Source organism: Gopherus flavomarginatus, chromosome 19, assembly GCF_025201925.1.
Source record: "Gopherus flavomarginatus isolate rGopFla2 chromosome 19, rGopFla2.mat.asm, whole genome shotgun sequence".
NCBI classification, from domain to species: Eukaryota; Metazoa; Chordata; order Testudines; family Testudinidae; genus Gopherus; species Gopherus flavomarginatus.
Window position 1 is genome coordinate 13208481 of NC_066635.1, and position 16769 is coordinate 13225249.

The window sequence follows — 16769 nt, forward strand, 5'->3', positions numbered from 1 at the left end:
GTCTGGATGAAAGCTGAAGGGTTCCAGGTTCAAGCCTCCCCTTTCTGAGATAAACCAGCTGATTGTTGTGTTCTGCAGGCATCTGAAGCTGAAGGCTTTAAAATGTTCTGCAACAGAATCTCTCCTTGTTTGGGATGGAACTTCAGAGGTGAAGTCTATGGAGGACCAGCTGGGTGTGGAATTGGCTCCTGCAAACTGTTAAGCCTTTGATGTATTATGAACGATGAGGGAGATTTATAGCACAGGTTGACAGCAGGCATCTATCTTTGAGAATCTGCATTGCTTGCTACCCTGGAAGGCTTCCCCCTTTTATGAGTTTATTTGCTAGGATCAAGGCTGCCTTTCCATCCGAAAGTCTCCTTGCTTAGTGGTGGATCTAGGGTGGGATGGACTTCGATGAGCAAAAGATTTTTTTGGGGCAGGGAGAACTGTCATTGTTCTCTTCAGTCTCCTGAATGATTCCATATTAAGCTGTATCTTTGAAAATGCTGGCGTGCACAAAGAATGGCCAGCAAAGAAGAATTTCTAGTGCGTTGTCTACAAGGTCCTGAAGCAGAATTATGTACTGGTCTTAGCGAAGCTGCTTCTGCATCCCCTCCCCACCTTCGATCCAGTGGATACGTTTGGGAATTTCAGCTCCTTTTATTCAGGATCATCTTTTGGCTGTCACCTAGCAAACGGGGCCCTGATTCCTCATTTGGGGCCCTCGGTGCTTCCATGATGCATACAATTAATCAGAAAAGCTTTCGTGCTGGATGCTGTCAGTCCATATGGCTGGACTCTGTAGCTTAATTGGCATATCCTAATGCGGCTATGATTATAGCACTACTCACAGCTAATCGAGTCTCATATGAGGGTATAGAATTGTGTCTTTGGCTCAGAAAGTCTCCGGTTCAGTTTCATAGGCTGCCCATCCGATATGTGACTTAGCCGATGACTGCCGGAGTTAGCACCCAGAATGTCATTGTCATTATGCTTTCCTCGCCCTGAGAAGGGAAGCCTGTTAGGACAAGCCTGGAGAAGCTGCAATAGTTTTCCTGGAGTCTACTTATTATTTGGGCTGTAAATTGGCTTTTTATTTTATTTATTTAGACTTTACTTTGCTGTCGTCCCATTTAAAAAAAGAAAAGACCCTCTTTTCTCCAAGAGCGTCAGGTCACCTGTGCAAAGAATCTCTCTCCCAGTAAAAGCTCAGTTCTTCTAACTGAAACAGTTGCCAGGCTGCATTTTGTCACTAGCTGAATTTTAGTGGGAGTTTAATTGATTCCTGTGGATTGTACGTAGAGGGTGATTGCAAAGCATTTGGGGATCCTTTTAGGGTGACCAGATGCCCTGATTTTATAGGGACTGTACCGATATTTGGGGCTTTTTCTTATATAAGCGCCTATTACGCCGCACCTCCTGTCCCATTTTTCACACTTGCTGTATGGTCACCCTAGATCCTTTGTGCACGGAAGGACCTATCTAAGGAGCTACACTTGCCTTTCAGGATCAGAGTACGTTTTTATCTAGTCTGCTAACCCATCTCTGGAAGTGCCCAACACCTGACTACATCCCAGGCAGTGTCCTACCCCAATGTGCTCAAAATGTGACCCCCGCGATAGGGTGACCAGATAGCAAGTGTGAAAAATCCAGATGGAGGGAGGTAATAGGGTCCTCTATAAGACAAAGCCCTGAATAGCAGGATATCTGGTCACCCTGCCCGGGGACCATGTGTCCCACGGAGTAAGAGATGTTGAGAAGCAGGCAGTAAGGACACTGGGGAGGTGGGTGGGGGAGATTCTCTTCCCTGCTATAAAATGGTTGTCCGCATAAAAAGTTAGCACCACCTACTGTGCAGCGTGAGGACAAGGGAAATGACTCCTGACTGCAGCTTGTGCCCTGAAGCACGCAGCTGATTAGTCTGGTCGTTATCCAAGCTGTCACATCTACAGATGTGATATGGGTAATCAGAATGTCCAGTCCTTTTTAAAATATTCATGCTGTGCTGCATTGGGTTGTGGGTTTTGTTTTGGTCCTTCCTGTTTTTTGTTTTTTTTTCTCTAGAGACATCCCATTTGTGTTCCCATCTTGCCCTATTTCCAGGGTCCGCTCTGGGGAACATTCACATGGCTCCATTTCTTCCTGGCCAAGTGTGAGAGCCCCCATCAGCTCCATGAGGGCAAATGGAGGCAGCCTCTCAGGATCTGAAATGTGCAGCATGTGACTCATCTGAGTGCAGGGTTGCGTACGTGCTGCTTGGCATCTGGCTCAGCCGGCAAATGGGTCTTCCAGAGGGAGAGCTAGCCACCCTCGCTTACAAAACCCACACGAGAAGTCATGAATTGCAGGATGTCACTGTTATTCACTGACACAGACCGGGGCAGTGTTAGCAGGGCAGCTTTGGGGGGAGCGTAGCAACCTCCCATACTAAATCCAGTGTTAACTCGTAAAGCACCAATTCCATGCTGTCCGGTGAAGGCAGGTGCAACTGGTGAATTTCCCTCTCTGGCCAGGCCCAGGGGTCTGTTTACAGAAACACTTTTCAGAACAGGAGACGAGCTTGACCACCGCTGTGTTGGTGTGGGTTGCACTTTGAAGATAGTGCCTAGAATGCGAGGTGTCGAGAAGGACGGAATATCATCCCAGATGTGAAAGGGTGTGCGTGCGTGTGTTCATGAGAGGGCTACAGGCCAAGTGGTGACACAGCCCGTCACTGGCCTGGATTGAAACCCAGACCTGTCACACCCTAGTTTACAGGCACAGTACCACGGCAGAGAGAGATTTTAGTGACTTGCCCATGGTCAGACAAAGTCTGTGACAGAGCTGGGAATTGAACTGAATCTGCAGAGTCCCTGCCCGGTGCCCTAACCACAAGGGCATCCTGGTTGTATTAAAAGCTGAGCAAAGGGCTTTATCTTACAGAAGTAGCTGCTTTGTTTGCGGAACGCACTGTAATCTGCCAATAAGCTTGAGTAGCACTACAATATCCCCAGGGAGCTGCTCTTGAGGGACAAAGGACAGCTAATAGATGAGAGAAGATATCTGAAGTAAATTGAATACACTGTATTTAATCCCCCCCCTCTCCAGCCCTTTATGAAAAGCTAAAGAGCAGAATGGTCGATATACACTCGTGTGTTTAATAGCGTTGTGGGGTTTGTGCCAAAATTCTTTACATTGCTGTGTCTTGGGACACCCTGGGCCAGATTCTGCCTCCCAGCCGTCTTATGCTGGCATAGTTCTGTTGATTTCAGTGGAGTCACCTGTGGCTTGCCCTGGGGGAGTGAGGCAAATCAGGCCTGCTGAGTATAGTTTACTCAGTGAATGTATTGCTTATGAAGCATGCCAATTGACAGCCCCAGAGCCCGTCGTCTGCTCTCCGTAGTGCAGGTAAAGCATTGGAGTGCCAGTGTCCCCACGCCAGCGTGCCAAGGTACTTAGAGACGGGCACGTCTGAGCTCCTTGGCTACTGCCCTGAGCCTGCCAACACCGGTGAATTGTGAGAAATGGGCTGTTGCCATCGACCTCCTAGTGTAACTAACCTTGCTCTTGTTTTCTGCAGGACTTAGGCATGGAATCGACCTCTCTGGATGATGTCCTGTATAGATATGCCAGCTTCCGAAACCTGGTGGATCCAATCACCCATGACTTGATCATCAGTCTTGCTAGATACATCCATTGCCCCAAACCGGTAGGTAACTCGCTCTAACTACGTGGTCAAGGCAGTTCTAGTCACTTGCTCATTTGGGAAATGTCGTTTTGTTGTAAATGAGAAGCTTTTTGTTTGTTTGTTTTTGTTTTTTATAATCAATGCTGTACAAAATACCTTTGGGTTAACACAGAGATTGTGATCCTCCGAGTAGAGATGTCCTGTTGTGGGGAGAGTGGATCGATGCACAGAACTCTCTGTGAATTGCCAACAACCAGAATGATGTGCGTTTAGTGCTTAGTTAATTCTGTTGTTTTGTTTTTTCATATTCCCTATTTTTGCTCCTTCCTCCTGTCTCATTTGCTTGGGCAAAGCACGAAGGCATCTACTGTCTGGAACAATACAGGGGTATGGATAGGATGACTTCCTAGACCTTTTCTCTCTCTGATGTCTGCGGTGCCTGTCTTTCCTCTTGTGTCTCTAAAAGAAGCGAGTACTCAGCTGACACATTTCTCACCCCTGTAAGGAGGGCGGTAGCTGAAACAGAGCCCTGTCTTTGCAAGCGTTTGAGCATGCTGTGAGCAAAGCTGGCAGCACAGGGCCTGGAGGGCGTGGCAGTCAGAAGGAATAGCCTGAACCGAATAGTTATCGGCTGGGGTGAAGGGACTGAACTGTGATGTCAGAACCAGGATTTGCTTTCCATTCCATCATACTGGTTGTTTTATCATGGCGTGGGGGAGAACTGGCCCTGTGCTGCTCTCTTTAAAGTCAGAAAGGGAAACAGAGTTGTTCAAAGCAGTGTATCAATATTAGACCGGTTCGTATGGCAGCTACCGTTATGGCAGAAACATTCCTAACCCACCCGGCTTAGCTTTTAATGGTGACGTGCCAGATCCTCCACTGGTGTAAATTGGAGTAACTCCACTGAAGTCAATGGGAGCTATGCCGATTTACTCCAGAGGAGGATCTGGCCCTGTTGAGTCATGGAAAAGGTATTTGAACGATGGTTCTAAATTAGGGATGGACTGAAATGGACGTGATTCTGGTTTCAGACCTCATCAGTCAAGGTATGTTTTGCAGGAGTGGCTGGGATGCAGGCCCCATTTCATCTGCCCCTGCAGAACTTGGGAGCATGTGTTTTCTGATGAATGGTCCGCAGGGTTTGGATTCCTCTCTACTTTTCCTGTTGGCGGCTAGAGCATTCATCACAAACCTCAGTAAAGACCCGAGTCCTCTTCAGCTTAGAACGTAGGGGCCAGGTGTTCCAAAGAGCTCAGCTCCCGGTCAGGGATGAGAGTTTCAGAAGTTCTCTGCACTGATAAATCTCATCCTCTTGGGCTATTTGCTTTCCCTAGGATTTATTTTTTAAATTAACCACTTAATTCCCCCTCCAACCCCCATTTCAGTGTTTGATTCAGTGAACTGCATGGACCTGGGATGGTACAAATACCAGACTTCTCAAAACATCTCAGATGCTGAGGAAGGGGGATTGAAAGAGAGGAAGGATGGCCTAGTGGTCAGGGTATTAGCTTGGGAGACCCGGGTTTAGTTCCCTGCTGTGCAGCAGGCCTTGGAGTGCTTTGATGTGGGCATTTTCACTACCGTGATGGGAGGGGTTCTCCCATTGGCGCAGATAAGCCGTCTTCCTCAGAGACCATAGCTAGGTTGACAGAAGAATTTTTCTGTCAACCCAGTGCTATCTCCCCTGGGGGTTATGTCTGGATATCTCAGGGGGATGGATTTTCCCCTCCCCTCCCCCCTGAGAGATGTGGCTATGCTGATGTACATTTTCAGTGTAGACTGTCCCTTAGCTTCTCCGTAGCTCAATTCTGTAAATTTGAGATAATAGCTCTTCTCTCCTCCAGGAGTGTAGTGAGTGTGACAGGTTGCCCCCCATCCGGGATGCCACCTGATGTACTGGGGTCCCACTGAGCCTGCCCGTTCCACCATCCGGGGCTTCCTCAGCCTGTCCAGCTATGCCAGGCCCTCAAGCCTCCTCTAGCACGCACAGGAATGGCCACACCCAGCTGCAAACAGACACAGAGACTAAAATCAGCTCTGTGTGGGAGGATTCAGCTCGGGTATTGCCCAGTACTCAAGTGCACACCTCCGTTGGTGTGTAAACCCCAAATTGTATTGTCTTGCACTGTATAGAGATCGATACAGCGTAAGCTCATAAAAATCGCGCTCTCCCTCAGCGTGGAGGGAGATATGCACAGCTTGTTGTCCTCCCCAGTTATGAACTGGTTTATAGGAAATTGACACAAACAAGTTTATTAACCACAAAGGACAGATTTTAAGTGATTATAAGGGATAGAAAGCAGATTACTGAGCAAAATAAACAAACATGCAAACTAAGCTGAATTCACTAGAGAAGCTGGTTACAAATAGTAATTTTTCACCCTAAATGTTGTTTTAGGCAGGTTGCAGAGTTCCCTGAAGACAAACTGCTTTTGTTTGCACTTGAAGTTCCACATATTTCTCTTCACAGGTCAGATCCCTATCACAGCCTGGGCCTCAGTCCTTTTCCCCAGATCAGTTTTACGTGTTTACAGCAGTCATCCTGGGCAGGGAGTCTGAGAAGAACCAGCGACCCTGATTAACTCACTCTCCAGCCTTAAATAGGATTTACATATGATGGGAATCTTGTTTCCCTGTTTGATCCCCACACCCCTTCAGTGGAAAAGTACCAGCAGACTAAGCCGGTAAATTCACACCCATAGTGGGATAAGAGTCTTCCCTTGAGTTGAGTTGAATAGAGCTGACCCAGGATCTTATTTAGGTGAGTTTTCTTAGGCATGTCAATGTATTTAGTGTCAAGGCTGCAGTGGGGCCTAAGCCTTGTAGTCCTGATCTGCATTAAAATCTAAAGGGCGTGAGTTTTGGTGATGTCTCTTGTAGGAGCCGGATTCAAACCTTCTCCAAATTCTGGCACTCTTTGGACGCAGGGGTTGGGGTTGGTCCTGTCTCCAGTTAAGAATATATAATACAACTCTCCTTAAAGCCTCTCTCCTTATGGGCCTGATCCTGATTTCAGTGAGATTAGGGCAAATGTGGAGTGACTCTAGTGGAGTCATTCCAGATTTCCTCCAGTGTCACTGAGATTGGAGTCGGGCCTGAAATGTAGTTATCCTGTTGCACTGCATAAGCACAAACTAAGCGCTGTCCAGAGTTGTGCTGGGCCATGCACGGAGACATCATCCATCAGTATCTGTTACCCAGTACCAGCAATTACTGTGTACCATGGGCTGTTGTGCCCTTTGCAGTATGAGAGGGAGCTTTATAGTGAAAGAAGCTCTCAGAAAATCAATTTTAAACATGAATTCATTCACCATTATCTGTAGTTTTCTAGTGACATTTCAGGGAGATATTTGCTAATGATCAAAGACATTTAAATGAGCATTTCTTTCCTCAAAACCACAGCCCTGGGGCGTGGGGAGGTTAATACTTCTCTTTCAATTCTTTCCCCCCAGAGCTGAGGAAAGGTGCCAGGCTGACAGCTCTGAAAAGTGCTCCGTTTAGTCTCAGAATGGGCACTATGCAGGTAGAGGCAGCACATGCTTCCTTCTCTGGCATGCCTCAAACCTGACTTAGAGGGGACTGCTCTTCCTGGGTAGAGGGGAGATCAGTCCTCCTGGCTCATCTCACCCTGGGCCTTTCTGAGTGGCTGTTTAGTGCTGATCAGAGTGCTGCTTTTGTGACGTGGATATGTACCCTCTGGGTGATGGACTGAGAGACACTCATTTTACATAGGCGTTGCAGGGTAACAACTTTGAGTCACTGATGGCCTGCCGTAGGTCAGAGGTGTAATGCTCCCTGCTAATGTTTTGCACTTGTGTCTAGCAGCTCCCTCATGGCGCGTCAGATGCAAATGAATGAGGTCTCTGCACTCTGCTGTGGTCAGGGTTGGTATTCCCATTTCGCAGATGGGGACATCAAGGGACAGGGAGGTTAAGTTCCTTTCCCAGAGTCCCATGGGGAGTCAATGAACTATAACCAAGATGCCCTTACCGCTACTTCTGTGTCTTTATCACAGGAGCACCCTACCATAACCTATTACCAAACACATAATTCATCCACCCCCGGGCCTATGTGTCATGACATGACCTTAGATTACAGTTGTCGTTCTGACTTCCTGACCTCACATTAATTTTCATGGTAGCAAATGCTGATGTTGCAAATACAGGGGAGGGGGGTGAGACAGTGCAGTCTGGTGCTTGTAGTATAGGACTGTGGTTCTGAACTCATCTGTGCCACTGGCTTGCTGTGTGACTGAGCAGAGCAGCCAGCCTCTGTGCCTTATTTTTTTCTATTAGTAATCTGAGGAAAGTGATATTTACCCACCTTTATAACATATGTTGTGATCGTCAGATGCCATGGACTATATAAGCACAAAGTATTTTCTTCACTGCAGGATCCCAGCTAAACTGTGAGCCAGAGACTTCTTACATCCAAATATCTGAAATAGTAGCATAGAGGATAGGAACGATTTGACTGTCAAAGTCAGTGACATTCTGTATTAATGTTCCTTTGTTGCCACTCTTGCTTGTGAAAATCCCTCTGTATGGGAGCTATACATCTGCATCGCATTAACGTATTTTGCAATATCAAAGTGGCAGGAAGCTCACACTTCACTAATAACAAATCCCAGTATCTTTCGTTACTTAATGTGTTTGTCCCACATTCATGTTTTCATTGTAATAAGAGATGTTCTTTTGAAAAGCTTTTCTGTGTAAACTGTGGGAAAATAGAAAAAGGCTGAACCCGGGGTCTTGGAAGCAGGAAAAAAAATAGCACTAAGCCTTTTTTTTTTAGGCTTACTTGTATAATGGTAACATCTGTGTAATTTTCAGTGACACCATTACTGGCAATCCTCACTCAGCACCTCCAAACTGGGGGAAGCCAGCAAGACTTAGCAAAAAAACCAAGTATGGCTGGAGGATCAGCGTGACCTTAAGCTGTAATAAATTAAACTCTTCAAACTGAGAGCTGTTTCCTTGACACGGAGCTCGGTGTGCTGGCACTGCGAGTCTAACGGGCCCGATCCTCGTTAAACTGACGTCAGTTGCATAAGGGTTGGGCTGCTATCCAGTAATCTACTCTGTATACAAGACCAAGGTGCAGAATGAGAAGGAGATGAGGTCTAGTGGTCTGAGCACAGGCTGAGGAAGCAGGAGTCTCTGAGTTCTAATCCCAGTTATGACATTACAGACTCCCCCTGTAGCCTCTGGCCAGTCACTTCATCTGTGCAAGTAGATGGTGGTACCTCCCTCATAGAGGTGCTGTCAGAAATAATTAGTGGCTTGTAAAGCTCTTTGGAAAATGACTATCCTTGAATTGCTACAGCATTGTGATTCCTGAGGTCCTGTCTTAGGCCATTCATTCCATCCTGGATTTCGTAGATTACAAGCTCTGAAGATGGGTTTAGCAGAGGGTGAAATGCACATCTGCTGTTTCGTACTAGAGGTGGGGAGTGCCTGGAGTGTAGCAGGGGGATGCCCTGAAATCTGGGCAGAAGCATTAAAATGTCTAAGTGGCTGCCCACTGCATGTCAACGTGGTGACAGAGAAATACACCAGGAAAGCACATTCTGTGGTGGGGTTACCGGCTCCAAGCCTGGAAGCTATTCTATCTATGTGGCCCATGCCTTGTGCTTCATTGCAAGGTCAGGGATGTCATTCATCTGTTAGGTATAGACATAGCAGGCTAGAGCCAACCCCCCCCTCCCACAGGTTCCTTCATGCCACTTTGCCCTGTGATCTTCTCAGATTTCATGCCTGGTTGATGATGGATTTGCACCAGATGGATTATCTGTGCAAGCTGGTTTCTCTCTCAGGTTTTTCTAGGGCACCTTTCACCTCCCCTGTCCTAAGTGTGGGGAATGTAGGGAGTGCTGCTCCTTCTGTTGGCACTGACCCGTTGCTCCGGCCTGCTAGACGTAACACCAAACTCCTGATTACTGATCGAAGTCATTGTCAGTCAAGGGTGCTGGAACAGTTTGCATGGTTGGGGTGCTGAGAGCCATTGAACCAAACTGTGAAATCTGTGTATGACGGAAACCACTTCAAACTAGCACTCCTAGTTCCAGCACCTGTGTTGTCAATCCTGTGGTGGTTTCTGCAAGAATTGGGCGATTATTCCTGGTCTCTAAGCTAAATGAAACTTTGAGGAATTACATTCTGTTTAACTAATTTTTCCTCACTGTTTCAATTGACTCTATTTTTCTTCACTTCCTGCTGTGATGTTTGTCTGCCATTAAATCCCTGCCTCACTTTCTCCTAGAGTTGGCTGGGTGTGCATGGTGGCTGGTCTCAGTCTTGTTCTCGAACTGTTTGGGAAGTGCCTTGGGATGCCCTGGGATGCAGGGCACCAAAGAAGTGTAAGAAGCGATCATCAATAGCATTTTACTTCCTTCAAGGGGGGTTCTGAAGCACTTGTGTCAGTCTTACAATTGACACCAATACTTAACAAGGCCTCACTGACGTGTGCAAGAATGATTACTACTTAAACAGTGATGAAAGAGCCCAGTTTATTTCAAGGACAGAAATTCCTCTGTGGTACCTAGTGGGATGATTTAGTTGGGGCTGGTCCTGCTTTGGTCAGGGGGTTGGACTAGATGATCTCCTGAGGTCTCTTCCAACCTAATCTTCTATGATTCTACCAAAGAAGAGTCGCTAAAGAGGGAAAGATTTGGCAGTGTCAAGTCATTTGTCTTTTAGTTTTCCAAAATATGAAAGAAGTGCTACAAACACTAAACATTAATGAAAACAATCCATTACCTCCATTGGGAAGCGGTGGTGTATTGTTCCATGTGGGCTGTATCATTGACAACGAATGATTTGAGCGTACTCCCACATCCCCACCTACCTTCTCAAGGCTTCCTCAAGTTGTCTAATCACTTGTGGCCTGGGGAGTTACATTTGCATCCTGGTGAGCCACGGTGAGTGTGGTGTGCTTTCCTTCTAGGCATTGTCTAGTGGGAATCAGGACTGTGTTGCGCTTCGGGTGTAGTGTCACAGAGGAGCCTCTGGCAGGGCAGTTCAGCTCTCTCGGTCTCAGTTTAATTCTTCCCTGCCTTAAAGAAGTGTTCTGAATCTGAGGGTTGCTTAACTGATACCTGTAAAGCGCTTTGGGAGCGTTGAATGAAAGGTTCTTTAGAAAGGAAAAGTATTATTAAATTATACGCATCACGTCCTGCCAGCTGGGCAGGTAACGAACAAAGGAACTCCTGAGCTCTAATCCCGGCTCTCATGCTGACACCATCTAGGGCCTTACCTCTGCTGCCTCAGTTTCCCTATGTATAAAATGTAGGTAATACTGGGCTTCCTCAGTAAGCTGGTGTGAGCATTGTCTCTTGTTCGTAAAGTGCTTTGAACATGAATCTATAGAAGCATTAAGATAATGTGCAGCATTATATCCCATAGGCTGGCATGCCAATGCGTCATTTTAATTAGGAAGCCATAACAAGCTCTTCCTTTTTGTTAGACTCAACTACAGGGTAGTAAGATCCACAGCCCTTTACAAATATAAACAAATTAATCTTCACAGCAGCTGCAGGAGTTGGGTGTAGATGCAAACTGAGGCCCCAGGAAGTTGAGGGAGTTTGTGACTTGACCAAGACCCCACACAATGAGTGTTTGAGAGAGATCAGTGCTCAGACCTCTCTAATGGCGGTGGTCTCAAGTAAACAGTTACAAGATAAACCCTCATGCTATCCGGACAACGAGAGGAAGGCTGTCCTTGTGGCTAAGGGACTGGGCTGATATTTGGGTGATCTGAGTCCAATTCCTGACTCTGCCTCCTGTGTGACTGTGGGCAAGTCACTTAATCTCTCCGCGCAGAGCTAGCACTAAGTATAAGCAAACTAAGCAATTGTTTAGGGACCCAAGCAGTGCAAGGGGGACCCCCATTCACTTTTTATTATAAGAACTTGCTGGGGGAAGGGAGGGAATATTCCTACTTAGGGCCCCCAGTGGGCTAGCACCGGTTCTGTCTCTGTGCCTCAGTTCTCCAGTCTGTGACATGTGGATAACAGCCCTGCCTCATCTAGTTAGATTATAAACTCTTCAGGGCAGGGCCTCTCTCTTGCTTTGCATCTGTATAATGCCTAGGCCTGAGGCCCTGATCTTAGTGAGGCCCTATAGGTGCTACTGTCATACAGATGACAACCCCAAGTGTTCCGTCAAAGCAGGCTGGATGCCGTCTAGCCACTATTTGGCATCCCCGTGATGTGATAAGTGGGCTAACGCATTCAGTGTAAGTGTGCAGGCTTATTTTTGGCGGGGATATGTGTGTGTGGGTGGAATTAAATGAAGTCTCATCTGTGGCCATCAGGTATTTTTTCCTTAATACACAAAATCACTGATTTCATTGGAAACAGTGGCAGGATATGGCTCTGTATTTTAGCTGTGCTTTCTGATCCAGGAAAGTAAAGACATTCTTCCAGCCCTTTACAAAAGTCGTTCAAAATCAAGCATCAGTGATATTAATCGTATATAAGCCACAGCACCTTTTCCAAGAAAAAGAATCTTGCACTGTGCCACCGTGACCACCCCGGCTTCGCAGCACCGCTCCTGTGCTCGGACTACATAGTCCTGCATGATTCTGTAGTGGTTTTTTAAATAAAAGGTTGTGGGGGATTATCTACTGTTGTTAACCTCTCTGCTGCTTTATTTCCCTTCCTCTGAAGCAGCTTAATGGGGTCACCACCCCCGCTTGTATATCTAAAACACCTCTTTCTGGAAAGGCTGTGCTTTACTTAGGTGATGGAATTAGATTTCGCATTACAGATTTTTACAGGCTTCAGCCTATCTAGTCTTTGAAGGAAATTCAGCTTGTTATGCGGGTTTGGTTTATTCTCCATAGCAGTGAAATTTGGGAGGATAGGCTTTAAGTTACTTACTTGTCTGGAGAACAAACATAAGGAATATTTTTTTGTCAGTGACACAAGACTGTCCCCTGTATTAAAAAGTACATAAGTATTTATGTATGGCAGAGTTCAAAATACTATAGTTTACAGTAGTTCCTATAGTGGTTGGACTGTTACAGGAGAACTTTTTAAAGGGTCTCATTAATCTTTATGATATCCACATGGATGCATCAAGTGGGTAATAATATGTAGTCCATAAAAGTCCATAAATAATTTGGGTTCATTCTTTAATAGCAGATTTTATATATATGCCAAGTATTATGAGATGTTGAGATTTTTTCCCCTGAGATTATTTTGTTGAAATAAATGTTTTTTCAGTGAAAGTGTTTTTTAAAGTAATTTTTTGCTAAAAATTGTCAGCAGTGTTTATTTTTGAAAAATAAATGAATACATTGTTTTTTCTAACTAGTTTCTAATATTTTCTCCAAAACATCACAAAATAATTGTTGACAATTTTGTTTAATAGAAACCCCCTGGCGATAAATTATCACACACCTTTTTGGTAATGTTTTTGTTTAAAAAAAACAATTTAAAACTTTGAAAAATGTGAAGTAACAAAACATTTGTTCTGTTTCAAACCTTTTGAAGTGGGAAAAAATTTGATCTTTTTTTCTTCACAAAACTATTTTTGAGTTTTTCAGCCAGGTCTGATGACTACTGATGGAGCTGGACCAAGCCCTGTGTTGGAGTCAGTGGGAAGTTGGGCTGTAGGATTTGGGACGTGACTCCATGCATGTCTCTTCATGTTAGATCCCGGACGACTGCACTAAGCCAGGCCCACATAGCTTAGGGACAATTTTGGACCCCAGTGGTCTGTCCCTACTGCAGCAGACTGGTTAGTGTTTGAGGTGTAAAATCATAGAATCATAGAATATCAGGGTTGGAAGAGACCTCAGGAGGCCATCTAGTCCCGCCCCCTGCTCAAAGCAGGACCAACACCAACTAAATCATCCCAGCCAGGGCTGTGTCAAACCGGGCCTTAAAAACCTCTAAGGATGGAGATTCTACCACCTCCCTAGATAACCCATTCCAGTGCTTCACCACCCTCCTAGTAAAGTAATGTTTACTAATATCCAAACTAGACATTCCTCACTACAACTTGAAACCATTACTCCTTGTTTTGTCATCTGCCACCACTGAGAACAGCTGAGCTCTGTCCTCTTTGGAGCCCTCCTTCAGGTAGAATACCATGGTTGGGACATCCAAACTCCCTCTGGGTACCACTTTACTGTGCAGATAGTCCCGTTGAAGTCAGTTGCCCTATATGAATTATGGGCATTGTAGTCTAGCCCTGAAGGAATAACCATTTTCTGAAAGATTCAGCTGTGGCTTTGCTGCAAGGCCCATGTCTGGAGCAGCACAACGGCTGCCCCACGAGCAGACAAGGAACCAGACTGTGACTTGGAGAGTTATAATCTGCCTCCCAGCTCCATGCAGGATGTGCCCTGCATAGTACATGTCTTGCTACAGCTATGCTGCTAGCAGGCTGAGGGGACAGAGCCGTGGCCAGGTGCAATGTGGGAGCAGTGTAGGTCCCCTGGGGAGGTGGCTTTTCCTGCTCCTGCACAGCTATCCTGCCAGGGGCACATGGTGCAGGGGAGTAAGAGAGACTATTTCTACTGCCCAGGTGTGAATCTCTCTGCACGCTGTGCTCCTGCGCTAGGAAAGGATGTTTTGGAGCAGACTGCCTGGCCGTGGAGTCCGATCTGTTCATCGCTCTCTGTTTGCAGACGAAATGTATTGACGTTTGGCATTTAAATCTGGCATCTCTAAGAGCCAGAACTAAGAGCTGGCAGGATCTGTGTGACCCTTTCTTGATTCCCTTAATAAGTAAAGAACCTTTTCTAATCAGTGCACGATAATATGCAAACCATCCTAAATGCCAAGAGATGGATTTTTGCCTGCTCTGAGATAGATTTTTTTTTAATGCCTCCAAAATGTCAGACGCCAGTTCAACAGGCGAGTGACGTGAGAAATGGCCCTTGTTGCACAACTTTCTCTGTCCCGCTGATCTCACGAGGGCATCGCAGGTGACGCTGCCCCATTGATTGCCATTGTGTGCTTTAATTAAGCTGAGCTGTGGTGGAGAAGAAGGTTAAAAAGGAACGCTGAGCAGGAAAAGCAATTTCACGACAGCCTCTTAGAAAATATTTGATCTTTTCTCAAAAAGCAAGTGTTGCTAAGCATCCAAAGTAAACTTTGGAACCAACTCCCCAAATCAGAAGGCATTCAAGGTGGCTCAGGTATTTTTAAATCCTTAAAGCAGAAGAAACATATACAGAGTCACTATTCAGGAGGACGAGGAAGCAGGAGATTTCTTATATGTATGGAAAGAAGTAGGAACTGACTCTGAAAAAGAATTAGATTTAATGGGATCGAATTAAATCTGCTTGTAAATGTCTGCAGGGCTGTTCAGACCAGTGAATCTTGAAGTGCACTGCCAGAAGAGAGACCGACCGACCGACCAACCTTATCTGAAGTAGCAACTGAAGTCAGAGAAGGGGTGTTACCAATGTTTAGACTTCTGGTTCTCTTCCCAATTTCTGTGTAGAGATAACACCACTGTGAATGGGACACTGCTTCCTCTCCCGCTTTTAAACCTTTTACTCTCCTGTTGATGTTTTCCGCAGTGTGACTGGATAACGAATGCAGCCTCGCTCCTTACCTCTTCTCACCCCTCCTCTCGCTGGCCCTGTCTTCTTCGTGAGCTAACTGGCGGCGACTGCATAGTGAAGGCTGGGCAGTGCTTGGTTTTCGCATAGGTTGACAGGTCGAGTAATTCCTACGGTGGAGTCTAGTCTTTAACTCGGCCTGGTACTCTCATGATAATGACAACTGCCTTGTCTGCACTATCGGTTCACCTCAAGTTAGGAATACACCATTTTCTCCATAGGGAATTCTCTAGGCTACTATATTTCAATGTATTTGCACCATTGTAATACTGTCTAAGGCTCTATGGTGTGTTTACCCCGGAGAACTAGCATGCATTAGCTATCCTGCTGTAAAATCCTAGTGAAGACAAGGGACTGTCATAAGGTCAACCGTGGGGGTGGAGGGAGAGGCCATAGTGTTGACCTCTCCTAGTTTACCTATTGGTTATCCTGGTGGCCCACCCCTTTTCTGGCAGTGAAGATGGATCCTCGCTGTGTGGTGGCGGTCAGGTCACTGTGGTTAAGGAACTGGACAAGGACTCCGACGGTGAGGATGATTTGCTAGGTGTGTTGTGGTAGTGCCTGGGGACCCCAGCGCCATTGCGCTAAACATTGTACTAACAAGAAAAAGGATCCCTGCCCCAAAGACGTTACAATCTGGGTTAAATTCCTAGCACCACAACAGACTTCCTGTGTGACCCTGGGCCAGCAATTTATTCTCTGCCTAGTTCTCCATCTATAAAATGAGGATAACTATTCTTTTCTCCTACCCTTTGCTTGTCTGTAGCATCTAACACAATGGAGCCAGCTCTTGTTTGGGGCCCTCTAAGTGACCCTGCAATACATATCATCAATAGTAATAAAATAAAATAACTCTCCCTCTCCATGCCTCAGGTGCAAAGGGAGAGTGATATTGACCTAGCAGGAGGATTGTCAGCGTCGGGCAGTTTCTGATCTCTGGCTGAAAGGTGCAGTGGAATTCACTGGTATTAATGTGGTAGAGATTTTTTTCCTATCTGAACACAGCTGACGTGACAGGATATAACAGAGGGGGAAATTGAATGAATGCAGGCTCAGAGTATCTGAACCGAGACCTGGTGACGTTCCTGTTGTGTTGCTTATTTCAATATGTTATTGAAATGCCTGCAGACGAGTCAGAGGTTCGCTCTGATGAGACCCTTTGACTAGATGCCAGTTAGGTAAGCGCTTCATTAGATCCCTTTCACTTATTCCCAGCAATGGACCAGATGAAAAATATTGCAGAATAAAAGCGGGCAGGGAAGGGAGACTGAGCTGCGTCGGAAAGCGTTTGCTGAATTCTTTCAGCAGGACTGGAGAGCTTGCAGAGTGTCTTGTGGACAATACCATATGCTGCCTAATAATTTTAACAAGTGCTTGCCGGACTAATGGGCCTTGCTGGAATTTGTGGATTTTTATTGCATTCTAAACTACTGTTAGACTTGATCATCAGTTAGAAAAACCCATAGACCTGCAGTGCTCAGCCTTGCTGCTGCATTACCCTGGGCAAATCACTTCTCTGTTTCCTTTCCCATTCTTTGCT

The 16769-nt window shown here is 46.0% G+C and overlaps 1 protein-coding gene and 1 long non-coding RNA gene across 3 annotated transcripts in view; one reads left to right on the plus strand and one right to left on the minus strand.

Moving 5' to 3' along the window:
* LOC127037527 (uncharacterized) overlaps positions 1-16769 on the minus strand; it is a 267537-nt gene that overhangs the window by 88519 nt on the left and 162249 nt on the right. The gene's annotated exons all lie outside the window — the stretch shown is intronic.
* The window catches only part of LRRC75A (leucine rich repeat containing 75A), a 177366-nt gene that overhangs the window by 45475 nt on the left and 115122 nt on the right, over positions 1-16769 (plus strand). For both annotated transcript variants that reach the window (XM_050929352.1, XM_050929353.1), the window contains exon 2: positions 3542-3670. In XM_050929352.1, coding sequence (XP_050785309.1) covers positions 3542-3670 — 129 coding nt within the window. The remainder of the gene's footprint in view (positions 1-3541; positions 3671-16769) is intronic.